General features: G+C 40.1%; 1 protein-coding gene across 4 annotated transcripts in view; it reads left to right on the top strand.

Moving 5' to 3' along the window:
* Window positions 1-27831, top strand: part of MYRIP (myosin VIIA and Rab interacting protein) — a 285392-nt gene that overhangs the window by 227954 nt on the left and 29607 nt on the right. For 3 of the 4 annotated variants that reach the window (XM_072153450.1, XM_072153451.1, XM_072153449.1), the window contains 6 exons: window positions 1163-1243; window positions 3199-3342; window positions 10809-10986; window positions 11858-12522; window positions 16402-16638; window positions 21409-21471. In XM_072153450.1, coding sequence (XP_072009551.1) covers window positions 1163-1243; window positions 3199-3342; window positions 10809-10986; window positions 11858-12522; window positions 16402-16638; window positions 21409-21471 — 1368 coding nt within the window. The remainder of the gene's footprint in view (window positions 1-1162; window positions 1244-3198; window positions 3343-10808; window positions 10987-11857; window positions 12523-16401; window positions 16639-21408; window positions 21472-27831) is intronic. The other variant, XM_072153452.1, reaches the window with a different exon arrangement.

The following is a 27831-nucleotide window of genomic DNA, read 5'->3' as shown; positions in this document are numbered from 1 at the left end:
CTGAGAGAAACTAGGTAATAGCTGTTACTTAAAATAGGTTCTGATTTACCATCTGGCCGCCTTAGCTCTGTTTTATTATGTTGATGGCAATCTCCTATCTTGTTCTACTTTCACCTGATTAGTATTACCTGAGGATTCTCTGTTGTTATGGTAACATCTCCCCTCAATGAATATGAATTCTGGTGATCTCTTTAACCTTCATGCAGACAATTAATTTCAGCAACCAATACCTTAGGTATTGAACCTTTGATTGTTAAAAAAAAAAAATGTAACACCTGTCTTATTAAGTAGTGTATAAAGAGTGAAAATCCTGTTTCTATAATTTAATTAGGGGGCATAGTAGGTACCCTCATATCATATATTGCAAGTAGTGGATAATGCAATGTAAAATTTCTTAGATTTGGCTCCAACAAGAACTCCTAATATAGGCTGGGACTACATGAAGCATAATTGTTGGGGGGCAGCTGCTGATGCAAAAGTTATTAGACACCGGAAGGCAACCAACCACAACCATCCGCCGTTTCTGGCTGCCTTTTACCAGCAAATCTGCATCTAGAATTTTAAACCTGCAGCGTGAATCACTTTATGCTGCATTTTCTTTTTAGATATGGGATTAGTGAAGTCACATCCATACGTGGCATTTGAATTACATTTAGAAACACAATTCAAATTTCAATGGCCAGGGCTTAGACAGATTGCATATGAGTTTCCATACTGCTTACATGTAAAACATGTGGTGCTCATTGGCTCATTAAAACGCAATTAAAGTGCTCTATTTGAAAACGGCATCAGTGTATGTCCCCATTTACAGGTTTTTACCACCACACAATTGCAGCAGGAAAAATAAAATTAAGCAGTATTTTTGCTGTCGATGGCCCCTACCATAAAGATGTTATATACTTTGTCACCATATAAAGATAGCAAAAACTTTTGTAAAATAAATGACCATAAATGCTTCTATAAAAAATGTGATGCAAAATAAGTGTGAATGAAGTAGCCCAAGATGACGTTAATGTTTGTTATTTAGGTGGATGCAGCAGTAAGCATCCGGAAACTGAGCCATGACCTTGTAAAGCCCTCAGAGAGATGTGGGTTAATCTAGTATTGTGTCCTAGATTTCATAAGGCAGTGACATATTCAGAAATATTCCTTTTCCCTTCAGGATAAACAGAACGAGGCTTGTTATTTGCGGGAGCACAAGGAAGAACTGATTGAGGAATTGGCCACAACCATTGTACAGAAGGTGAGAGCATTTCTCCTCTTTGTCCTGGTTACATTCAGTGAACTGGAAAACTATGCAAAATCACTTCTTATAGCTATGATTCTAAAAAGTGAATTTATGAAATCCCTTTAGGCTTGGTTCACACAGGACAAAAGTGCATCAGAATTTTCAGAACATTAACAGAACAGAAATTCTGTAATATTTTTACATATCGTATATACCCGAGTATAAGCCGACACGAGTATAAGCTGAGACCCCTAATTTTGCCACCAAAAACAGGGAAAACATATTGACTCCAGTATAAGCCGGGGGTGGGAAATGCATTGGTCACAGTTTCCCAGTATATAGCCAGCGAGTCCCCTGTAGTATATAGCCAGCCAGCCCCCTGTAGTATATAGCCAGCCAGCCCCCTGTAGTATACAACCAGCCAGCCCCCAGTAGTATACAGCCAGCCCCCAGTAGTATACAGCCAGCTCCGAGTAGTACACAGCCCGCCAGCCCACAGTAGTATACAGCCAGAACCCGCCCGCCCCCAGTAGTATACAGCCAGCCCGCCCGCAGTAGTATACAGCCAGCCTGCTCGAGTAGTATACAGCCAGCCCCCAGTAGTATACAGCTCACATAAAAATAAGCAAACTTACATACTCAGGCTCCCCCCCCCCCCCCCCCGGTGCTCATTGCGGCTCCCGATCCTCGTCGCGTCTCCTGGTGGCTCCTCTTCAGTCTTCTCTCTGCTCCATTAGCTGGCAGAGGCTCTTCCTTGCGCCAGCCGGCAGATCGCACAAAAGCGTCTCTGTCGGCTAATGGAGCAGAGAGAAGACCGAAGATAAGCCACCAGGAGGCGTGAAGAGGATCGGGCGCCGGAGGGTGAGTATGTAAGTTTAGTTTTTTTTTTCATTGACTTGTGTATAAGCCGAGGTGAAGTTTTTCAGCACATTTTTTGTGCTGGAAAACTCGGCTTTTACACGAGTATATACAGTAGGTCTTTTTTCAACCTTATAAACTATGTCCATCAAGTTCAACCAAGGAAGGGATTGGATAAGGAAGGGATGTAAAGAAAACCATTATATATAATAATATCTATATTATATAATGTATATTATAACATAGCCATCAATGGGTGCCTCCATCCACATGTGCGGGGTTATGCTTCTCCCTTTCTTTCTAGCCTGACTACATTAGTACATAGCGGCACCACATGCTGTACGACGCAAGCATGGTGCGACGGCACATCCGCACAGTGCTGGCTCCAAGATCACTTTTAATATTCTGCTAATAAGCCTGAGGGGCTACCCTAGCCTCTCTGTGATCCGGCTTTACAGACTGTTTCTGTACAAATGCTGATTTTTTTTTAGAAGGAAGGAGGCCATGGATAGTAAATATAATAAGATTACCACTGTCACAATCTCTGGATCTATGAGAAGATGTCCCTGGTTTATCTTGCTTGATTTTGATGGTAGATTTCCCTTAAACAGCGTTGGCATCTTGAACTTATTTGTATAGGACATCTGGTCAGTAAAATGCTGTTCCTTTTGTTAACTCAATATGTAGTGTAGTCCATAAGGGTAACCCATCATAGGACCACAGCAGGACATCAGGGGTTTCTGTAACTATATGACAATAATGAAAGACTGTACACGTCACAATAATGGCAGGAATAGGACTGTCTCTCTATTGTGGCCTGGCCAAATTCTCCATGGCCTTGTGTATGTGACTATAGAGGTGAATTAGAAATCCAAAATTCTTAGTTATGTGCCTGGGGGCTTTGTCGTTATCTGTACAACATGCCACACGGCTGCACCATTACTATGTGGTTTAGCATATAGACTTAATGCATACAACTTTACCACATGCATACAGCCTCAGATATAGTATATTCTCACGCTGGCTAAATTGATGTAATCATTATCATTGCTAGTTTACTATGTAACATGTATTGTGTCATATTATAATGTTCTTTTAATCTAATTGTGTAGATTATTAAGCGGAAGAAGAGTAAAGGCGAGCAGGCTGAGGCATTGTATGAGTGGCCACAGTCCGGGGCCAGTGTTTTGACCTCGCCTGCTGCGTCTGAGAGAAGCATGCTGACCCTGCAGGAGAGAGGATCAGATGCGTTGTGGGTAAGTGGACACATTCTGTGAATACTAATCTATTCATTACAGAGGAAACCAGAAAATGAAACAATCCTTTAGTAGAAATGGGTATGTTCTGCCTGAGAGGAGTCATAACCTCCCATAATGAATCTTTCGACTCATAAATGTTTGTTTGGAATTCAATATATTCATTTCTTTTCACTGATGTACTGGGAAGAAATGAAAAGGGTTTTATTCAGCCCTCTAGCATTATACCTTTCCTTCCTCTGCATATATAGGCACAACCCGTTTATGATGTTACTTAGCTCATGAACCATTGTGATAAATGTTTCCTAGAACAGCTTTAAGAAAAAAAACCTTTCCTTTTAAAACACAAACCATTGATTGTTTGGCAGCTGGAGGAGTTTTGTAACCTTGCACATATGAACAAGGACAGCTGGGGCGGTCGATTCTTGTATTTGACTCTTTTTATGGGTGGATTTAATGTCTTTATAGTCTTTTAGTTCTTTTTATATCATTACTTCCTAGTAAGAATTATTTAAGGAAAATAAGTAAAGTAAGTAAAATACAAATCAATATTAAATCAGCAACTACCGGTATATACAAGTATATCCCTATAGTCTTACCAGAGATCTGCCTATCTGCTTATATGCAGGTACGAGCAGGGAGACTATGAAAGGCTCAGTACACAATGATAATGGGGTCATATGGTGCCTCATTGATCACTTGTTTGTTTAGCTGTTTTTTTTTTTCAAGAAGCAAAACGTATCAACTCATGCATATGGGATGTAAACAAGTAATATGGCAAACAGCTTGCATGGCAGGTTGACCAAAACAGAGAGAGAAAAAAACTGTTACATATGTGGCAGAAAACATAAAAGGCAGTAACACCATGCACCATCTGCCATACTCAAATAGATATAGGGGCAAATTTATCATATGCCTGCGCTTGTGCGCCATCAAATGATGGAATCTGCGCCCTACTGGTACCGCCATATACATCAAGAGATTTAGGCCTCCTGACATCTCCTTTAACTTGTATTAGTACTACAACGCACAATAACTTAGCCCTATTCAATGAAATATAAGAGCTAGAATGCTGGGAACATCCACTACTAGACGTAGTGAACTTGGTAAGGAATAATGGTGATGCCAAACTCATTGGATTGTTTCTCCCTCTTCACACTGTTATTCACAGTGTATTCTGAGAATCTGATCTCTTCACACCTAATATTGATGCATAATCCTAAGGATAACTGTATTGAATATATATATGTAACATATGGGCGACCTGAGCCATTCACCATTGACAGGTAACACTCGAGGTTGAGAAATTTGAGGTCCTTGTTCAATTCCAATTTTTAAGATGTAGTAGGACAAGCATATTCATCCTTCCATTCTGTTCACTGGTTTGGAAGTGTAAGAAACTGCCTCCCACAGCAATGGACAATTTCCAAAACTCCCATAATAATCAATACATGCTCATCCTTACACACCACCCAAAAGTGAGAGAAGGACCCCCATCAATCCAGAGAACAGGGTCCTGTTCTCACTTATGGATGGAGTGGAAGGATGAGCATGTATTGAATATTATTGGAGTTTTCGTATAAGTAGTCATCCTTACAGCCAGATCGTCACTGATCAGCCCTTCCACAGTATAAGTGATAGCTTGTAAACCTGCAAAGCGCGCACAGTTTCGTCAGACTTTTCGATGTTTTCGGGTTTTATGCGGTTGTGACAGGTATTTAACAGGTGTCTGCGCTGGCATGTGTTGCACACGATCAGATTTTGACGCAGCTGGGCTGGCTTTCTTGCGACATAAATTGGGGGGCGTGCCGTCAGATGAACGACTGATTCGGACTGAGCGTAGGTTTTAACTTTCAATTTGAGTTGCAAGACAATGCACTTACATGCACCACAAAGAAGACGGTGAACTCTGGTGGACCTGAGTGGGAAAGCGACACATGCAGAATATCGGGTGCACAATCTTAGTGAATCGCGGCAGTGTACATTCTCGTTGGACAATGCACTTTCGGGGGAACTTTGTCGGACAGGTAAGTAAATGTGCCCCCTTGTATTGCATAGTAATATGTCATTAAAAAGATTAGTTATAGTTGTTACCCCAACTTTTATAAGGTGTAGCAAGCTGAAATGATCAGCTTCTTGTTAAAAAACTAAATCACAGCGCACAAAATGTACACTTTACAGTGTGTCCTGTGGACATTCAGGCATCAGAAGGCCTAGGTCATGAAAGGGTTAATGTTGTAACATGAGGCACTGATGGTACAGCCATATTATTATTACAGCCATGTGACCAAAGGTGAAAGGTTGCTCAGTGTTAATAGAAATAAACCGATAGTAACTGACTTCATTTAGATCTTGAAGGCTAGAAATACAGAAGCAATCCCTCAGTGCCTGCCATTTTATAGGCAGTAGTAAATCATGTGCTACTCTGTCCTACTCTACTGCATGAAATATGATTGTGATGTGAAGCAGAAAAAATGGAGAAAAGTGATATTTTAGTTTTAACACATTTGTCACTTAAAACAGTGAGGGTTCTGCTGCTGTAAAAAAAAAGTTGTTTTAGCAATCTTTGCAAAATTGAGTTATACAATGTTTTTCTTTATTCCTCCACTTTTGCATCAAAATCAAAGGTGTAAAATCAGGTGTAGTGACCACACACTTAGGGTGCATTCACACAGCGGTATGCCCGCCGTGTGCTGGAGAGGAGGAGGAGGTGACCCCTCCTCCCTCCATAGAGAATAGCGGCGCACGGCCGCACACACGCCAAAAGATAGAGCATGCTCTATCTTTTTGCGGTGTGCGGGCCGGATCTGCGCCGCGCCGCTATTGCCGTCTATGGGAACGTACATGCGGCCGCAAATTTGCGGCCGCATGTACGTCCCCGCAGACGGCCATGTGAATGTGAATGTGCCCTTAGAACAGTTTTACATGACTTTATTCTGGGCAGTATATGGCATCAGTCCAATTCAGAAATATACTGTGACCTAAGTCATTCCTCATTTTGGCTTACAAATACAGATGCCAAAACGTGTCCATATAATGGCACTATGTGAAACTAGCCTTTGGGTAAGGCCCATTGTCGGATTGGGGTGCCTAGGGCCCACATTTAGTATCAATTCTGAAGGCTCACTCTAAACCTACATGCGTATATTACAAAATCCTTTTCACAAGTTCCTGAAATTACACCTTTATTAGTAGTTACCTGCTTCCTAGCCACCTTAAATGTCATATTACACTACAGATTTTTTTAGCAGCATTTTGATCGGAATTTCTCAAGTTATCATTGGATTAACTGCAGTGAACTTGATGTCATCAATTCTAGTATAATTAATTTTTTCATGCTTTTTTATTTCAGAAATGAATTGAGCAGGTGCTAATAGTAAACTTTGTAATAAACTTTAAGTAAAGCAGCGTATCTGTGCCTTTTCCCTTATCCTTCTTTCTCCTGCAGTGAGCAATATACCGTATATATAAAATCCCAGCATAGAATTAATGAAAGGAGGCTAAAGTCTAACTCTTTCCATACCCAGAGAATATTTTACTTTGTTTCAGAACTGTAAGAAGATTAGACTAACCAGGGACTGTCTGTGAAGAGTTAAGTCATTAGGCACAATATCAGTTTCCTTTATCTTTCAGCCGTCAGTGGGGAACAGGACAGAAAGCATATATATATGTCTCAGTGTATTTTTTTAATGCTCACACTTAACCAGTTTTAGACTGTAGTGGTTAATAAAGATGAATATACAAGAAAGAATTAATATATGTAACTTAGATTAGATTTTTAACCATAATCGTAACCAGCTGGTGGCCCTTTTGTTTTGATGCAGCAAGTGTTTGCTGTAGGTGAACTGACTAACTTGAAGGACAACATTACCCAAAATCTGCTTTACACTAAAGATGTTTGGTTTAAATTACATTAACCCAACTTTTTGGTTTTTGTGTTTTCATTTTTTGAAAACACAAAGGGAAGTGTATTTACATTTTTTTACTTTTTGTTTCAAATGACAAATCTTCTTTACTCCTTGGGTTGGTATGACCACGGGGATACCAACTTTATATAAGTATGTATGTGTTTTAAGAGATTTAAAAAAAAAATAAAACCTTTTGTACAATTTTTTTTTTCATTTTGCCATGTTCTGCTGCTTTCATACTACAGCGTTCAGAACTGTCTATGATCTAATTTATGGTGGGGGAAGATGACGTTTTCATTGCTGCCATTTTGCATGCTGTACAACCTTCTAATCACTTTTTATGATTTTCCCACAAAAGCATGGTAGTTTTGATATTTGGGCGCTATTTTCCCTTACCTGTTACATTACCCAAACAGATGTATAGACGGTCCTCTACTTAAGAACACCCGACTTACAGACGACCCCTAGTTACAAACTGACCTCAGGATGTTGGTAATTTACTGAACTTTAGCCCTAGGCAACAATAAACAGCTATTGTAACAGTTATTAAAGGTGTCTGCAATTAAGCTTTATTGTTAATCCTGGTCCTTATGACAACCAAACTTTTTTTAACCCTATAGCGTCTTGTTGCATATGGGCCAGTATGAAGCGTGCTCACGGATTGAGCCCTCTTCATACTCACTGGGCGTTTGCTTCAGAATGAAACAAACGGCTGTCTCTGACACCCGTAATAAAGTTACCGACGGCATTAATGACGCATGGGCGCCGCCATCTTGGCTACGATCAACGCTCCTCATTGCCTTGACAGCCTCGGGTCACACAAAGATTCGTGGCTATCATGTTTTAGGCTATCTATTACAATGTGCGATTTGTGCATTGTAATAGATGATGTGCAAAATCCCCAGTATATGGTAGGATCAATCAGACAACCTAGGATTAAAGTACCCTAGGGAGTCTAAAAAAAAGTTAAAAAAAAAAGTTATATTAAAAAAACCTAAAAATTCAAATCACCCCCTTTCCTCCATCCTATCTCTATATGCAGCTGCAATGTCATGGGACCAGGGTAAAATCATCGCAGGTCCTTTAGCTTTTTAGAGTTAGAAAACTGTACACCAAGCATATATCTCCTGAAATCACAGCATATTGTATCACATGAAAGCACAGTAGACTGCAAGAAGTGGTGTAGAAGTCCATGGAGGCTGCAGTGATTGTTTATGTACGTGGAGTACAGTTTTCTAATATTAGATAGCTTAAGGAACTGTGACGATGTCACCCTGGTCACATGACAGGCCACACCCCCTTGACTCGCTCAAAAATGCATAGATACCAGGCAAGATTATAACTCTTATTTTATTGGGATCTGAGGGAAACTATTTCTAGCTAAAAGCAGGGTGTCAGATAGTTACTAGAGCTCTATAGGAACCTGTCACTACCTGTATTTGTGAAAAACGTAGTGACCGGTTCCCTCTAAATACCTCCAGTTGTAAAGTTTTTATACTTACCCCTGGTTGTGTTTCACTGTAAAGTATTTTTTATTTTTTTAAGAAAACTTTTAAATGTTTTTTTTTTTACCTTAGAATATTCATAGATGTAATATCATGTAATTAATGACTTGAACAATAAAGGTTTGCCTTGTAATAATTGTATAGTTACTAATTAATTAATAACCTGAGGAAGTGTCTGTTTCATGCACAAAATGCAAAAAAAATTGTTCTGCAATTTTTAAAATATATTTTCATGAAATTGTTTATTGAATAAATAGAAATTAATAGAATCCAAAGGCTACCAATTCTTTGGCCTTAATTTTGCCACAAGCGCCACATTTGGAATATTTTATGTAACCAGGATCTACCTTCAGTATGATGTCCGGTCATATGTTAAAGTTACAGTTACAGGTTACAAGTTTCAAGTTACAAAAATGGAAGAACAAGGAACAGACAGGAAAAGACAGTGGGACACATAAACACAAAAAGGGGGAGGTGGTTCTGGAACTGGCCTTCAGTGACAAGGTGTTCAAGGCACAATTTTGGGGCATCTCGGGCCTGGTGCAGGTTCTGATGTTCCTGGTCCAAAGCGGCGTGATTCTCAGATCTGACTAGGTACTTGGTCTTAGAGGATGTTATGTATCTTGGAGTCCTAATGGCACCCAGTGTAGCTGCTCTGAGCTGCCTGGTGCTCTAATTTCACCATACTGGGTGCCCCAGTTTCCAGATGTTGGGGCCGAGTGGTTGGCTGGTGGCTGGGTCAGTGGGAGGTCAAGTAAGCTGCATATGTTATGGTGTTTGACGTCTGGGCATTGGGCTCTACAAACTTACTCTGTGCCTCTCCAGCAAGGGCTTCAAGGGTGCTGACTTTTGTGCATTGCTGCCTGTGGGCATTGCCAGGTACGACTCTGATCTGCCTGTGGGTGTCATTGCTCTAAGACACTTACTAGTGAGTCATTTGTTGTTTGACAGGCAGACTGGCTCTGTGAATCCATATGGGTCCTGGGGCTCTGCTATGTGCCGTCAGCGGTTATTCCGGGAGCGTGGTCTACAGCATATGTGGGCCAGTGGATGTGGGCTCAAGATGCCGCCCGTGGTTGTGGATCAGTGGGCATCGGCGAGAAGGCCTCTGCAGGGAGCACTTTCTCTCTTTCTTTTATAATAATAATAATTCTTTATTTATATAGCGCACACAGATTGCGCAGCGCTGCACAAAGCATGTCAAATTGGTCCCTGTCTCCATGGGGCTCACAATCTAAACAACCTAATATTATGTTTTGGAGTGTGGGAGGAAACCGGAGTACCCGGTGGAAACCCATGCAAACACGGAGAGAACACACAAACTCTTTGCAGATGTTGACCGAACGACAGATTTTCAATACAGGAGCCTGTGTCTGCCAGACATATCTTAAGTTAGGTGTGCACAACCCCTTCATAAGGGGGGTGAGGATCAGGGGAGTGGGTTTTGGGAGGTAATATTGCATATACTGAGGGAACTTCTTGTATGTATGTATTTTTGTATGTATATACAAAATATATAGGTCTTTATGATTGTACTGTACTTTTTGATGTACTGTTTGTGATATAGGTTTTCTTTTTTGTAAGACGAGCTTGCTGTTTTTTATATTGAATTTCAAAGAAATGGATATCTTTCAAGTTTAGCCACTATATCCTCCAAGTTAGAATCCCTTGATATAAAAACAGTCTTGGATCTTAAAACAATCTCATAAAATTGTAGAAACATTTGAGCTTTCAAAATGGGTCTTAAAGATCCTGTGGACCTGTAGCACCACCTAGTGGATGAAAAAGGCAGCACATATCGTAGTATAAAATAAAAAATATTGTGCTGTAAGAAAATTTTACCCACATCCAGATAGTCTTCTATACCATATCATTGTATTATTTACATATGATAAATAAAGATATTTAACAATACAATTTACTAGTAAAATTTACATTAATATGAGGCCTATTGTATCGATGCCTGGTATGTGGTATATGGTAAACCAATTATAAGCTTACTAATGGGGACAGTTTTGTAACCTCTGATATATTACCTTGTTTTTTGTTTCAGAGATCCCAGTCCGCTTTCTCTTTGATGAGTGAAGATGCGGCAAGTAACCATGTTGAGGTCAAGTCTAGTAACCCAGAATCCCGCTATTCATCACAAAGAAGCCACAAAAGAAGACTTAAAGAAGCAAGACCTTCCACATTGCCAAACTGGAAAAGCATGGATAGTCTCTATGATTCAAGTAATCTGTGTTCTTCTATTCTAGTCTTAGCACAAACCTTAGTAGATTCCATCTCTAGTTTAAACATCAAATTTTGTTTGTATATATCACTGGAAATGTTAGAAATCTGCTTATTGTCAAATAAGTTGGGGATGGATGATGAAGAAGGACGCAGAAACAACTGATGTTTGCTCTGTGTCTGCTTAAAACTGCCATTTACATAGGCACAGTTTACTGTAAAAATACAAAAATAGTCAGCACACTGGGTCCCCTCTTCAGTCCGGCTGCCTCTATTGCTTTAATGCAGCTCTCCTGTCTGTCTCTTCTTAAATTGTCTGCAGACGTTTGCAGGGAAGCTGCCTGTAATGCTGAGAAGTGGAAGGGGTCCGGTTCTTGGCTTATAGACAGGTCCACTGAAGAAATCAGTAGCCGTATTAGGAGAGAGCGACAGTAAAAGTGCATACCACAACAGAAACACCCAGATCAAAATAGAAGACAGTTGTATGTTGACTATTCATATCTGATGTATGGATAGATTTTGTTTCTGGGTGAAATTTTATTTTGAAGGAAATCTGGTATTGCATACATCTTAAGCTGGCAGGACATGGGATGTCATAGGAGGTCCCTAGTCCGGCTTCTGTTGAGTTAAGTGACCCATGGCTGTAGACTATAGAGAAACTTTATCAGGTTAAGCATGATATGAGTGACCTTGTTAAAGTCTTATTTTTATCCTGGTAAAGTTTCTTATCAGTGTCCAACCTCTTTCACCATCCATCTATCACTGGAATGATCAATGTGTAATTCACGTCAATAATTGTTCATTTTCCACACATTTTTATAGAAAATGTTAATAATGAACAATTTTTTTCTTTTCTTTCACTTTCCTGCCAAGGTCCATCTCCTGTGCTGCAAAGTTCTGATGGAAATTGGGTAGCATTGCAAAGCATAACCTTGCCTCCACCCAGATTGCTTGCCCAACCCAAGAGTCAAGTGTTCAAATCCTTAGAAAACGAGTCCACTGTAGTCTCGGCGTATGATGAGATGGGCTCTGATAGTGATGAAGACGTAGACTGGAACTTGGCGCTCAATGCATATCGTCAACGAGCAAGACAAATGTCAGATGATTCCTGCTACACAGATCCTCAGTACAACACAGAATGGCCATGTGGAAATGACTACTACCAGCCTGCAACCTCCCCATCATCTGGACTGTTTACAAATACTGAAACGGTGTATTCTGACTCCGAAACGTCTTCTGTCAACTCCCTAAAAGAGAGTAGGCTGTCTGCTAAGTCTCTAAGGCCAAACAGGAAAAGTGCATGTGAGCAGATGCATAAAGAACACCCATATGGAAAGATGGATATCAACTTCAACCCACAGTCCATTAGTATGGAATACTCAGATAGCAGCGAAGCAGAAAAAAACCATGCTGACATTGAGAAACGGTCCAGAAGGTGGAGAAAGAGCAAAGTATCTGTATCTCCCATCTCTCAAGAGATGGGAGAGGGGAGCAATACAATAATGAAAGTGCAGAAAGGGACACTGGACAGCAATAAGGTTTGTTATGGAAAGAAATAACATCAGATGTTGTCTCCATGTTGCTGACTTGAATCATGATGCGAGGGACAGACTTTAGGCAGTGACATACAGTACATGGTACAATACAATAATAATAAATAATTCCTTTATTTATATAGCTATGATACATAACACAAAATATTATAGATGTGTGCTGTGAGCTGTGGATTTTACTATGTTGTTACTAAAAATGTTGCATTTGTTGAGAAGTCATCCACCATTCACTTATGTAGGCTGTTATGCTGGTGGTTCAGCTGGCACATTTTTTCCCCTCCCTTAGCCAGAGGCCAATTAAATCAGTCTCAGCTTACTGCCATAAGTTCAGAGGAATTTTTCAGAGCAAAAGTGTGAACATACCCTAAGAGGAGGAATTATACACCTTGTAGAGGTAACTACCACAGCAATGTTAAAAAATCGTAAAAGGCATATACTGTAGGTGGGATAAAAGTAAATCTGTAAAGACTAACATCAACAACTCATAACAGATTGTAGACCAACAATAAGAACATTGTGCAGAGCTCATTCCACCACCAGGTGGCAATCCGACATTATTTCTTGGACTAATTAGAATCTTTTGGTGGCATGATGTAGATAATAAATAGTGATTAGATGTTGCAATTGTAGGCCTACTACTTACTGCCAATGTCCGATAGTACTGTTACCTTTAAATACTTTTGTTTTTAGTGCGTGATGCAATCATAATATTCTTTATTTATATCGCTCCATCATATTCTGTAGCGCTTTACATATTAGGGGGGACATGTACTAATAAAATAAGACATTACAGAATTATAAAAAGTCATAAGAAACAATAGGAATGAGGGCCTTGCTCACAAGAGCTTATAGCCTATGAGGATGAAGGGGGTGACACAAGTGGTAAAAGAGCTTGCATAATGGTCCAGCCAGCTTTAAAAGAGAATGAAATAAAAATCATTTAATAAATAAAACTTCTGCTTGAACCAGTCATCATCTGCCATCTTATATACAAAGTCCAAGGTTAATGAGACTGCAGAGGAGCCTGGAGCTTGGTACCTAGCATTTGCCGGATAACAGACTGGGAAAGTACACAGAATAAAAAGAGAGTTAGTTAGACTATGACTGGCCTGCCTAAATAGATGGGTTTTAAGAGCACATTTGAAGCTTTGGAGATTGGTTTAGGTAGCCCTGGGGGTTGGGTATCCCGGTCTGAAAGACTGGGATAGGGAATTCCAGCGAATTGGTGCAGCTTGGGAGAAGTTCTGGAGGTGTGAGTAGGAGTTCAAATTAAAGAAGAGAATAAGATCTAAGATCTCTGGTGGTTCAAAGAGCATGGGTTGAGCTAACCACTGAGATAAGAGAGAAGAGGGAAGGAAGGTGTAGCATTATACAGAGCTTTGTGGATGAGGTTTAATAATTTAAACTGTATTCAGACAGAGATGGGCAACCAGTGCTGTGACTGGTGTAGACTGGAGGAATCCTTGTAGAATATTGTCTAACAGACAAGCCTGGCTGCATTATGAATGGATTGTCGAGGAGAGAGTTCAGTAAGTGGAAGACTGATTAGTAGGGGAGGTTTCAATTGTAAGAAATGCTCGGATTCTAGAAATGTTTTTAAGGTTGCCTCGAGGTAATGGTGACATGACAGAGGAAATGGAGGAAGAAATGGAGAATTATCAGAGTCAGGTCGGTTAGTAGATTGTGGTTAGACAAGAAGTTCTGTTTTGGAAAGATTACATTTCAAGAATAGAGAAGACATTATGTTAGAGACAGCAGGGAGGCAGTCGCTGGTGTTCCGCAGGAAGGCAGGAGTGATATTATGTGCATACTTATATAGCTGGGTATCACAAGCATATAGACGATACTGAAAAACCAAATCTGCTGATGGTTTGTCCAATGGGGGCAATGTAAAAGGAAAAGAGAAGAAGACCTAGGACTAAGCGCTAAGTTGAGAGGAAGAGGCAAAGATAGAGATCCAGAGAAGGAAACACTGAATGTGCGTTTAGACAGATAAGCAGAAAAGCAAGAGACTGCAGTGTCCCCAGGGCAATAGATTGAAGTATTCTGAGGAGGAGCTGGTGGTCCATTGTATCAAACGCTGCCGAGAGATACAGAAGAGCAAGGAGAATAGTCTCCTTTGGATTTAGTGGTGAGGAGATCATTGGAAACTTTAGAAAGAGCAATTTCAGTAGAGTAGATTGAGCGGAAACCAGATTGTAAGGGATCAAGGAGGAAGTTAGCTAAGAGAGAGCGGGTAAGTGGAGAATAGACCAGGCTTTCCAGTAGGCAGAGATAAAAGGGAGATTAGAGACTGATGGATAGTTATAGCACTGGATTGGTCCATGGAAGCTTTCTTTAGTTATGGGGTGACAATAGCAAGCTTGAAGGAAGAGGGAAGACACCAGAAGAAAGAGAGAGAGAGGTTGAAGATTTTAGTGAGGAGAGAAGTGACCACTGATGAGAGACGGTACGAGATGTGAGGGGATGGGGAAACTGAAGCAGGTAGTGTAGGGAGCAGAGAAGAGGAGCCTAGATTCTTCATCCACTGCGACTGGGTTAAAGAAAGAGACCGAACATGGTGAAGTAGCAGAGTGAAGGGGGGAATGAAGTTAGTGGATTGGGAAATTATTTACTGGGAAAGGAATTTTATCTTTAAAGTAGGTGGCCTGATCTTCAACCCCATGGTTTGTAACAAGTGGCTGAGCCCTTGGTGTTATTAAGAAATGAAGAGTCTCGAAGAGCCTTTAAGGATTGTTAGAGAGAGAGGATATAATCCTGTTTGTCGAGATGGAGGGTGCAGGAGAGATGCCGAACGTGCACTATACTGATTTTATGAAAAGGCCTGTTTTATCTTTTGTTTGTAAGTAGAATGGATTAAAGTAATTTATATCTTTACCAGAGGGTAATACTCTATGGTTTATCTGCTACTCCTCACAGTGATCTCTGGGTGAGAAATTTATCATATGAAGAGGTCGTTTTTGGAGTTGTGAAGATAGTGAATACCGCAATGTCTGCACGAGTGTCTTCCCACTCCAAAGAGTTTTTACCTGAGGAATTGCCTATTTTCCGGTCTCAAGTAATGAGAAAAAGAAAGCTGTATGGTTGCAGCTTTGAATATATATGAAAAAACTTTAGAGACCGAAGAGAGTTGAGCAAAACCAAGTCTAGGATGTTTCCCTCCTGTCAAGCAGGAGAATCTGAGGATTGTGATAGTCCTAAAGAGGGCTAGTGATAAAAGTTGAGAGGCAGAAGGGGAAAGGGGGTGTTGATAGGAATGTTAAAGTCACTTTGGTGAGCGTTGGAATATCACAGGATAGAAAATGAGGAAGCAAAGAAGCAAAGTGGTAGAGGAACTGGTGGGGTGAGCAAGGAGGATGATATATTACAGCCACATAAAAGGAGAATGGGCAGAATATCCTGTGGATGTGGACCTCAAAAGAAGGTAAGATGAGACAGGGTACAGGAGGAATGAGCTAGAAGGGGCACCATAGGGATAGGAGTATACCTACCCATTCTCTCTGCCTATTGTCAGTTCTGGAGGAGCCGACGAAGCACAGAGCAGCAGTTGAAGCAGTGTCATCCTTCTGGATCCATGATTTAGTGGTGGCCAACAGGTCAAACAAGTTAGTAAGACACAGGTAAAAGGTTTTAAAATGATGCAGAATAGCCTTTGAATCTCCATGCTCAATACATGTCATTGAAGCTTGGAACCCAAGTCTGCTTGGTTTACAAACCTTAATCCTGGTGGTAGATGTCCTTTAATGGGTTCCCTCATCACTAATTATGATACCTGCTATAAACATTTCAGTGTGTGAATATATGTATACTGGTATGTAAAAGGAATGTTAATAACACTTGCAATATCTTTTTCTTGTCTTACAGAGCTGTAGTGACTTATCAGAAACTGGGATGAGCAGCGGAGAACAACATCACAGAATAAAAAGTGATAGCATTGAGCAAAAACTAAAAACTAGATTAAATGAATTAACGTCAAAGATGAGTGACAGAGAGACTTCATCTGGAGATGAGCATGATTCAGAGCCCAGACTGACCAGTGGAAACTATGAACTGCTGTCATCAGAAGACAATTCTACTGGTGTACAGGAGGAGCTGAAAATGGTAAGAATCTTCCTACATTTCAGGTAGCAGCTGCTATCATCCACATTCATCAAGTCTTCACAAAATGACATAGTCAATGGGTCATTTATCTTTAGTCTGAACATCTGTGCCTGTTTTTTTTTTGTTTTGTTTTTTCTTCCGGGTTTGTACTAGTTTGACCTATCTTGGAGGGTGATATGTCAGGCATGTCACTCTGTCAAGTTTTTTGCGACTTATTTTTAAGTCACTCAAGTCACAAATTCTTCTGCAACGCCCTCTAAAGCATTTCCTTAGCCAGCATATGTTTGGAGTTTATTTATTTCAAAAGTGTGATATTTTATACTTCCACATCTGGATTCTAAAAATATTGGAAAAACTGTTGCAACAAACTTTGCTAGGCAAGTGGAATTTTTGTTGCAAATATGCAAAGGTGCCAAAAAAGGTGCAAATATAAAAGATAAAAAAGAAAAGACTAAGATAAATGACCCTCGCTGACACTATTGCATTGTTAAAGTGTTAGATCACCTTGCACATGTTCACAAATTACATATGCAAAGAAAAGTTTATAGTTATATAGGTGGTGAGAAAATAACCCTTCCTATATTGATGAGCACCTAATAAATAATTTATCACGGGCATTTATTATGTTTCCTTGCAGAAATGTCGTCTGGCAAAAGACTGGTGTTAAAAATGTAGAGGTCATTTTAGTGAGGCTCTTCTAAATATGCGTGGCCAGTAGCAGTGAATGCAGTACAGTCTCTGCCGGTCGCCCAGTTAAAGAAACTGCCATCTCTAGACACATGTACGTCTTCTCCTCAGGGTAGAGTACATGGACATCAAGCAATAAGGAGTGAAGCAATTAGAATTGTTTTATCCAGCCCACACATTCCCAGCAAACAATGTCATTTTTACTGTCAGGTAGATGGGACAAGGCTATACAGTACACTTCTCATGAGAAGGGGATTTTCTTACTAGAACTTACACTGTGTCAAAGGGTTCAGCAACAGGCTTAGCTAGCAGCCGTATTGTGGATGCTTGTACACTCCACTGATCAGTTAAGCTAGCATTATGTAGGACCAGGGGTGTAACTTGAGGGGATGCAGAGGTTGTGGTGTCAATTGGGCCCAAAATGCTTAGGGGGCCCATAAGGTGTACCTTTCTTATATAAGAAGACCAGTACTATAAACAATACATTATAATTTGGGAAATGGGGCACACTTTGCACTGGGGCCCGATAGCTTTGAGTTACGCGACTGTGTAGGAGCTAGTGACTAATGTTATTTCATTATTCATCTATGAGTTTCCCAACGATATTGAAACTATAAATAGTTTTTTACTGCACAAGGGTGGAGGTGCTGGTGGTGGGTTATTGTTTCAGTTAGTTATTGACCTAGCTTTTATTGAACATCCTTTATAGACATCTGTTCACCCTGATACATGCATGCATGGCCCCTATATTCATAAAACAAGCAGAGGAGCAATATCGGTAGGAGCAGGATTCGTGGATCAAGCAGTGTAAGAAGTGCTTTGTGGGGGACGGGAAATAGTTTGTGAATACCCCAGATGGACTCTTGTGATGTAGCATTTAAACAATGCAAAATATGTGCTGCTTGTGACTTGTTTAATTGGAAATGCAGATGTGATCGGCACAGGACCCTGCCAGGTGCCTTGCATTTCAAAACTCAATACAGGCCGAATGTGTGACTCCACCCTTACAGGTTGCAATTTTCTCTGCACAAACTATGCAGAAAATCCATGGGGGACATTTATCTTCAGTTTGGAAACATGTGTCTGTTTTTTTTTTAAAATTGTTTTGAGCTTGCTTAATTTATCTTAGTGTTGGATATATGGGGCACGTAAGTCTGTTGGAATTTTGAGACTTTTGTCGCAAATGTTTAAGCAACCCCATCTAAACTATTGACTTTTTCAGATGTCCACACTTAAATTCATAAGATGAATCAGAAGCAACAGTGAAAAACTCTGTCATGGTGAACTCTGCAGGATAAATGTAAAGTTGCAAATAAAAGAAAAAAAAACACGGGTTACAACCTGTGGTTGGTGCTGTCATTGATGTTAACAATGTAAATGCGTCCAGAAAAGCTGCCAGAGGCATTTAAATCCGGGTATTGCAGGATATGGTAGAAGCGATCAGGCACCCAAGGGTTAAAGTACCCCAAGGGTCTAAAAAATTGTTAAAAATAAAAACATTTAAAAAGAGGTAAAAAAAAATGAAAAAAAATAGAAAAAGCTTAAATCACCCCCCTTTTCCTAGAACTGATATAAAAATAAAAAAAATCATAAATAAACATGTTTGGCATCACCGCATCCCAAAATACCCAAACTATCAAAATATAAAAACGGTTATTCCCAGTGTTGAATCCCTTAATGGAAAATAACCCCGAATGTCTGAATCGAAACTTCAGTGACCAAAAGGTTGGAGAGTCTCGGAAATAGTTGCAATGAAAACATCATCTCATCCCGCAAAAAAATCCAGCAAAAAATGAGACCATATACATATCTGTATGCTGCAGTATGAAAAGAAATTTTTTTATACTATATATACTAAACCTATATGAATTTGGTAACACTATGATCGTACCAACCCAAGCAATAAAGTGGAGGTGTTAATAGGAACGAAAAGGGAAAGGCATAAATACAGAGCCTACTGGAAAGTCGCGCAAATGTGGTTTTTTTCACAACATTTGGAATTTTTTTTCCGCTTTCCTGTACACAGCATGGAATATTAGATACAATCACGGGAAAATACAATTTTACACAGAGAACAAACCCACACACAGCTCTGTACTATGGAAAAATAAAGAATTTATAGATGTTTTGTTGATGAGGAGCAAAAAATGAAAACACAAAAATGAAAAAGAGCCAAATTGTTAAGGGGTTAAAATTAATTTGCTGTGCAATGAGTAACCATGAAGAGACTGGCAGAGGTGAGAGGCAGGGTCATCTTGGAAAAAAGGTTTATGTATCCTGTGCCATAAAAGGTTGGTGCAATGATAAGACATTTGCTCCTCTATTCCCACCTGCCTCTCTTAAGATGTTTGTTTCATGTGAGCAGGTTTTTTCAGTCAAAACACTCTGTGTATGCTGGCCAGAATGGCCGTCCTGTCGAGAGCCACAAGTTGGCAGGCACCATTCTAAAATTTGATCTAGGGTGCTGTCAGGTGATAACACTCAACTTACAAAAAGGGGGAATGTTTGGCCTAGACACTAAGAAGCTTCTGCTCCTGGCTGCTCAGTGTTCGGGCCGGTCATTCAGGGCAGCACACGCAGCGGTTTTGACTGATCAGACTCGTTTGTGTGAAACTTGTTTAAGCCTTAGGGTGGTGACACACATGGCGTTTTTAGGCCGTTTTTGGGTGCGTTTTTTGTAAATGCATGCGTTTTTGACAGGTTTGACCAATTATCTAAATGCAAACTGGTCAAAAATGCATGCGTTTTCAAAAAACGCATGCGTTTTTCAAAAACACGTGTTTTTTTATGCATTCGTTTTTTTTCCAGTCTGAAAACGCACTACTAAAAACGGCCCAAAAACGGTCTAAAAACGCCATGTGTCTCACCACCCTTAAAGGCAGGGTAACACAAGTCTAAATTGCTGCATTCTGCATTGATACCAACCGGGGGAGAAACCGCATGAAAATGAGTGGTTTCTGCAGCAGTTTTAAGCTATGATTTTCTGTGGTATTCAATCTTTTCACGTTAAACGTTCAAATTTACATTCTGCGGCAATGTTCACCTCCTGTGTTACAATTGTGTTTTAAAATTGTTCCCGATCACAAGCATTTAGGTATAAAGGGAACCTGTCATCAGAAATTGGCCTAACAAACCACTATCAGTATGTAGTCAATCATCTGATAAGCTACTAAGTAATGTTTCTTTCATGGCCTGGTGTGGTGGCATCATCCAGAAAATCAACTTTGAAGTGAGAGGTAAATTTGTTTCATGAAGTCTAGGAAGCAGAGAGTTTAACACTGAAGTCGAGCTTTCCCTGCCTCAGAATGCCCTCCTCATTGTTCCCCCTTCACAATTGATGGTGGTTCTACGATATCAAATCAAATTTCCTGAACTATGGAGCATGGGAGGAGATGTTCAGAGGCAGGGAGAGCTTGACTTCAATGTTAAGCTCTCTGCCTCCCTGACTTCATACATATAACTTCAAAGTTGATTTTCTGGATGATGCCACCAAGCTGGGTCATGAAAGTAACATGATCTAGAAGTTGTTCAACTGCTTAACAACATACTGGTAGTGGTTTATTAGGTCAATTTCTGATGACAGGTTCCCTTTAAATGCACATATAATTGGTAGGAACTAAGCGCAATTCAAAAGCAGCACGTGAACATGCTGTACAATTACGGTAAATAAATCGGCAACAGAACCCACCTTCCAGTAAGCTGTACACACATGCTTGTGAATGAGATTTGTATAACTTTTGTCCAAAGTGGAGAAGGTTATATGGAAAAAAGCGATTCAAAAATTGGTACTAAAATATAAATCACTCATATCATTTATACCGGATACATTTATGATTTAATATTGGAGCTGTTCCCACACCCTAGGAGCTTTGTGACTTTGATTTCTTTTTTTTCTCTGGATGGGAAATTAAATACAGTTATTTCCTTTTCTTATTACTACCCGAGTTTTCATTCAAGTTAAATATGACCATACTTTTCTGTCCAATAATTTGCATGAAATACAGCTCAGTACTATGTATACAATTCTGATTTTAACTGTAATGTAACTTTCTTTTCATTTAACTGCTCTCTGAAAAACACTAGGAAAAGCACCAGGCTTTAGAGCTCCACTTAAAATTGCAGTATTTGTCCTCAGTCCTACAACAGGTGAGAACAATTTCTATTTTTCTCATACCATTGTGTTACTTGAGCCTGATGTCCACTGGCATTCCAAAATGAAGGCTGATGATTTTTTCCGCCTCCACTAGAGGGCAGAGCTTTGTCTGAATTCATTCAATCATTAGGAAAGACTATTTTTCTGGTAAATGTATCATATAGATTGACAAGTTTGACATCTTTGTATTTGTGATATTTTAAAAACTGCTTTGTTCCTTTTCCCTTCTACACAGACACAGACAGCAGTACCTTATATAAAAATCAGGAGTAAATTGTATCCACCGTATATACTTGTGTATAAGCCGAGATTTTCAGCACAAAAAAATGTGCTGAAGAACCTCACCACGGCTTAAACACGAGTCAATTAAAAAATAAAAACCGTAATACTCACCCTCCAGTGTCCGGATCCTTGGCGCGGCTCCCGATCTTCAGCGCGGTTCCCGACACTGTTCCCCTTTTCTCTCTTCTTTCTTCTCTAGCCAGCAGAGTCATCTATGCGACCTACCGGCGGCAACACCATCAGCATCATCAGCGGAAACACCACCACATCATTGTGTTCGCCCGCCGGCAGTTCGCATGGATGCGACTCTGCCGGCTAGAGAAGAAAGAAGACAGAAGCTGTGGGAGCCGCCGCCGGGGATCTCGAACCGCTCCGAGGATCGGGGGTGAGTATTACGTTTTTTTATTTTTAATGCGCTTAGAAGGGGGCTGGCTGTATACTGTATGGGGGCTGGCTGTATACTACATGGGTCTGGCTGTATACTGTATGGGGGCTGGCTCTATACTGTATTGGGGCTGGCTGTATGCTGTATGGGTGCTGGCTGTATACTACATGGGGCTGGCAGGCTGTATACTGTATGGGGGCTGGCTGTATACTACATGGGGGCTGGCTGATTACTACATGGGGGGCTGGCTGTATACATGGGGGGCTGGCTGTATACTGTTTGGGGACTGGCTGTATACTGTATGGAGGCTGGCTGTATACTACATGGGGGCTGGCCGTATACTGTATGGGGGATGGCTGTATACTACATGGGGGATGGATGTATACTGTAAGGGGGCTGGCTGTATACTAAATGGGGGCTGGCTGTATACTGTATGGGGGCAGGCTGTATACTACATGGGGGCTGGTTGTATACTACTTTGAGCTGGCTGTATACTACTTTGAGCTGGCTGTATACTACAGGGGGCTGGCTGTATACTTCATGGGGGCTGGCTAGCTGTATACTACACCCTCGGCTTATACTCGAGTCAATAGATTTTCACAGCTTTTGGTGGTAAAATTAGGGTTCTCGGCTTATACTCAGGTCGGTTATACTCGAGTATATACAGTATATGAAAGTTTTTGAATCTTTATATTTTTTTTACTTTTTATTACATGAGACAATATAAAATATGGCTTTTTATTTCCTACAGTATTGACAATATCCTTTTAAAAATAAAGCCTTCTACAGTTTTACAACATGAATCTCATAAACACATTGCGATACAAAAAAATTTCATCCGAAGCAAATAAGGGACCTGTCACTTAATGCTGTGGATTCCAATGCAGAAATAAAACTTTACTCTGCCCTGTCGACCCCCCAAACAGCAGCAAAGTAGAAGCATTACATACATCAGAAACATGCCGACTGTGGCTGGTTTCTGATGCATGTCCAATGGATACAGGATTACTAGTGGGTTAAATCCCACAGCCTTTTGGCAACCAATGCAGATAACCTAAGGGTATTTGTATATGTAGCATGTAACCTGCAGATGTGCCACTTGGGATTTCCAAGTGGCAAATACACAGCATAATATAATGCATTACCATTATAGTGTATGGGAAGCAGTAATAACATACAATGTGGAAAATATCCACAGCAGAAATGTAATTCCGCTTCAAATTTTAGTGTCTTTAATCCCACATTATGTTATTAGGCTTCCTAAAAGGACTGCTTGATAGTAAGGTAGCAAAAGAGGTGCAGGTTTTCTTGTCCCCTCCTGGAAAACTTATTTGCATATTTGCATATTTTCCAGAATGCCCTAGCAGCATCAATGGCTATAAGTCCCCACACTTCCCAACCCTAGTCAAAAAACTCACACTCAGCTAAACCAGTTCCCCACGCTGTACTGAAAAAATACATCTAAAATACCACGTCTAAACAGAACTGTATACCGCTGGGAATCTGCTCCTTTTGGAATAGATACATGCGGTCCCCTACTTAAAGAGGACCTCTCACCCAAAATTTCGGTTTAATAAAGTAAGCATCTCCTAGCGCTTGAACGAACACTGCAGTGTTAGAGTGATAGCGTTACCAGAAACCTCCGGTAACGCTATCTAACAGTGCTCACAAAGCAGTCCGATGTATTCATAAGTGGGACGGTCCGAGGCGCTGCTTCTTCCCCGAACCTGCCCGCTGGCTCCATAGGGTGGCGGTGACTGCCGCGTGTCATGTGGCAGTCACCGCCCCTAACCACGCCCAACCTCGCCCCCTCATGAATACATCGGACTGTGAGCGGTCCGACGATTACACCATACCCCGGTAATGCTATCCTTCTTACACTGAGGCGTTTGGGTGACAGGTCCTCTTTAAGAACGCCTGACCTACAGACAACCCCTTGTTCCAAACGGACCTCTGGATGTTGGTAATTTACTGTACTTTAGGCTTAATTCAGACGAACGTGCGCCCACCGTGCCGTGATTGTGCGCCCCCTCTGGCAGGATCTGCTCTTCTTTAAGCTCCCTATGCACTTTGTTTTAAGAAAAAAAGGCTTTACAATTATGCAATGAGCCTGAGGGGCTCCAGGTTCCATAGATGTTAACGGAGCCTGGAGCCATTCAAGATCATTTGCATAATTTTGTACAAACCATGACATTAAAAGCTAAAAAAAGAACAGATCCTGCCAGAGGGGGCACACACCTGCATGTAAGTGTACTTGGTTTACAATCCTTCATTCTGGTGGTAGATGTCCTTTAACCCCTTAGGGACGTGGCCCTTTTTCGTTTTTGCATTTAAATTTTTCACTCCCCACCTTCAAAAATCTGTGTCTTTTTTATTTCTCCATGTAAAGAGCTCTGTTTGGGCTTGTTTTCTGCATAACAAATTGAACTTCATAGTGATGGTATTTATTATTCCATGCCGTGTACTGGGAAGCGGGAAAAAAATTCAGAATGCAGTGAAAATGATGAAAAAACACATTTGCTCCGTTTTCTTGTGGGCTTGGATTTTACAGCTTTCACTGAGCACCCCAAATCACATGTCTATTTTATTCTTTGGTTCGGTGCGATCACAAGGATACCAAATTTGTACAGGTTTTATAATGTTTTCATACATTTAAAAAAATTAAAACCTTCTGTACAAAAAAAAAAATTCTTCATTTTGCCATGTTCTGGCACTAATAACTTTTTCATACTTCAGTGCACGGAGCTGTGGGTGGTGTCATTTTTTGCGACTTTTGATGACGTTTTTAATGCTATCATTTTGAGGACTGTATGGGCTTTTGATCACTTTTTATAGAATTTTTTATATTTTTCAAAATTGGCAAAAAAGTGGCATTTGCGACTTTAGGCGCCAATTTACGGGGTTAAACGCTGGAAAAATATTTTGATAGATCGGACATTTTGGGACTCGATGATACCTAAAGTGTTTATGATTTTTACTATTTTTGATCATATTTTTTTATTTTTTTTTACCATTATTTAAGATCCTCCAGGGTAATTTAACCCTGCAGGGTCCGATTGCTGATACTATATACTGCAATACTCCGCATATTGCAGCAAAGACTTACCAGCAACACCCACAATGTTATCCCGTCGATGGGATGTTATCCCGTGATACCCAGGGGATTCAAAAAGATGGCAGCACATGGGCACCGCCATCTTGGAAGGATCGATCATACAACCTAGGGGGTCTGAAAAATAGTGAAAGTAAAAATAAAAAAAAGTTGAAAAAAATATATACCGTAATAAAAAAAACCAAAACATTCTAATTCCCCCCTAGAACTGATATAAATATAAATAAACAGTAAAAATCATAAACACTTTAGGTATCGCAGCGTCCAAAATTGCCCGATCTATCAAAATATAATAACGTTTTTTCACTGCGTTTAACCCCGTAACGGAAAATAACGCCCAAAGTCGAAAATGCCACTTTTTTTTGCCATTTTGAAAAATATAAAAAATTATATAAAAATTGATCAAAAGGTCTTATAGTCCTAAAAATGGTATCATTAAAAATGTCATCAAAAGTCGTACAAAATGACACCACCCACAGCTCCATACACCAAAATATAAAATTAAAAGTACCAGAAAATGCCAAAATTATAGAAAAAAAATTAATACAGGAGGTTTTAATATTTGTAAATGTATGAAAACATTATAAAACCTATTCAAATTTGGTATCTCCGTGATCGTACCGACCCAAAGAATACAGTAGACATGTCATTTGGGCTGCACAGTGAGAGCCGTAAAATCCAAACCTACAAGAAATGGCACAAATGCGTTTTTCACCATTTTCACAGCATTTGGAATTTTTTTCTCGCTTCCCAGTACAGGGTATGGAATATTCAATACCATCACTATGAGGTGCAATTTGTTATGCAGAAAACACACCATCACAGAGCTCTTTACGTGTAAAAATAAAAAAATTATAGATTTTTGAACGTGGGGAGTGAAAAACTAAAATGAAAAAACAAAAAAGGGCTGTGTCGTTAAAGGGTTAAAAACAGCACAAGAACTGAAAATAGAAGAAAAAATGCAGCACCAGAACCAAGATCAGTAAATAAGCCTGAACCCAGTTCAGTAAATCAATGCAGCACCAGAACCCAGTTAAGTACATAAAAACACAACCAGAACCCAGCTAAGTACATAAATATAGAACCATGCTCAGTATAAAAGATATTGGGGCTTATTTACTAAGGGTCCGCATAACGTATTTCCGTTGGACTTCCTGACGTTTTCAGGGATTGCACGGCTGGGACAGGTATTTAGAAGGGGATTGTGTTGCACGCAATCGGATTTTGGCGCAGCTGTGCCGGCTTTCAGTGGACAGAAATCAGAAATCCTCCCACACTCCAAAACATACTGGTAGGATGATTAGATTGTGAGCCCCATTGGGGACAGGGACTGATCTGGCAAGCTTTGTACAGCGTTGCAAAATCTGTGTGCACAATATATATAAAGGAATTATTATTATTAATCAAGTGCAGAATTGTGAGCTCATGTGTAAGCCCAGCACTTACTGTAAATCCAATGACTTCTATTCAGAGGAAACATCTACTTCTACTTCTACTTGACCGCCATTTCAGCCTCTCCAGCCTCACAGCACCAGCCCTACATTAGTCGGTAATCTCTCTCGGTCACATGTGGCATTTACATTGCATTCACGAGCTGTTGAGAGTACATTTGCATTAACAATGTGTTGCAATGTTAACGCAATGCAATTAGGCAAATTTCCTCTACATAGATGTTGAATAGTGTTTCAAAATGCAATGTGAACACCATGGGACACATTTACTAAGAACAGTTCAAAGTGCGCTATACGCAGTTTGCCTGTGTAGTGGGCAGAGATTCTTCATGAATCTGGCACCCTGTGCACAAATCTGACACTTTTTTTTGGTGCACCTGTAACATGGGGCGTGCAACACAATTGTGTCAGACTTTTCATGTTACATCTGGCACACGGTCCAATTGAGCCCTGGAACGCCCCCTCAGTGCAGAAATGTATGAGGTGCAGACCCTTCAACCCTTCTTAAATACATGTGCAAGAAAGTACTTGCAGAATAGGTCCAGAGATAACAAACCAAACAACGCAAATGATTCTTTGGTCTAGGTTCAGTGTGTGACAGCCATATTAGCCACCCCCTAAAAAAAAGGCTCTAAGGCCTGTCACTAAGTAATATTATATTATAAAAATATGACTTATCTTGCCATAGACACACTTAAATATATCTACAAATATACATAAAACGAATGAAAAGTTTCTATGCAGTAATAAAAAAATTGTGAAATGTAAAACACCCAAAAAAAGTTATTGCTGTTTTTACCCATCACCATTCAGAAATATGAAATCTACCCCCAAATGGTTCAACTTAGATTTGTCAATATGACCCACCTTGCAAAAATAAAGCCTCCATGTAACTATGGTAATAGAAAAGTAAAAGAGATTTGCATTTTAAACAGAATCAATGCAGAAAACAAATCTGTGGTCTTTAACCCCTAAGGGCACCTCAGTGTAATAGTACATCCAGACCTACCGTTACCTCCGGCTGCTGGTACCGGCTCAAAATGGAGAATCTTTCAGAAGTTTCCCAAAATTCCCTTTTCTTTCTTAACTAAACACAAAAGATATCATCCAAACTAATTTGAAG

The sequence above is a fragment of the Engystomops pustulosus genome, chromosome 5, assembly GCF_040894005.1.
Source record: "Engystomops pustulosus chromosome 5, aEngPut4.maternal, whole genome shotgun sequence".
Lineage (NCBI taxonomy): Eukaryota > Metazoa > Chordata > Amphibia > Anura > Leptodactylidae > Engystomops > Engystomops pustulosus.
Note: the sequence above shows the minus strand (reverse complement) of the source record. Positions and strands in the feature narration are given on the sequence as shown.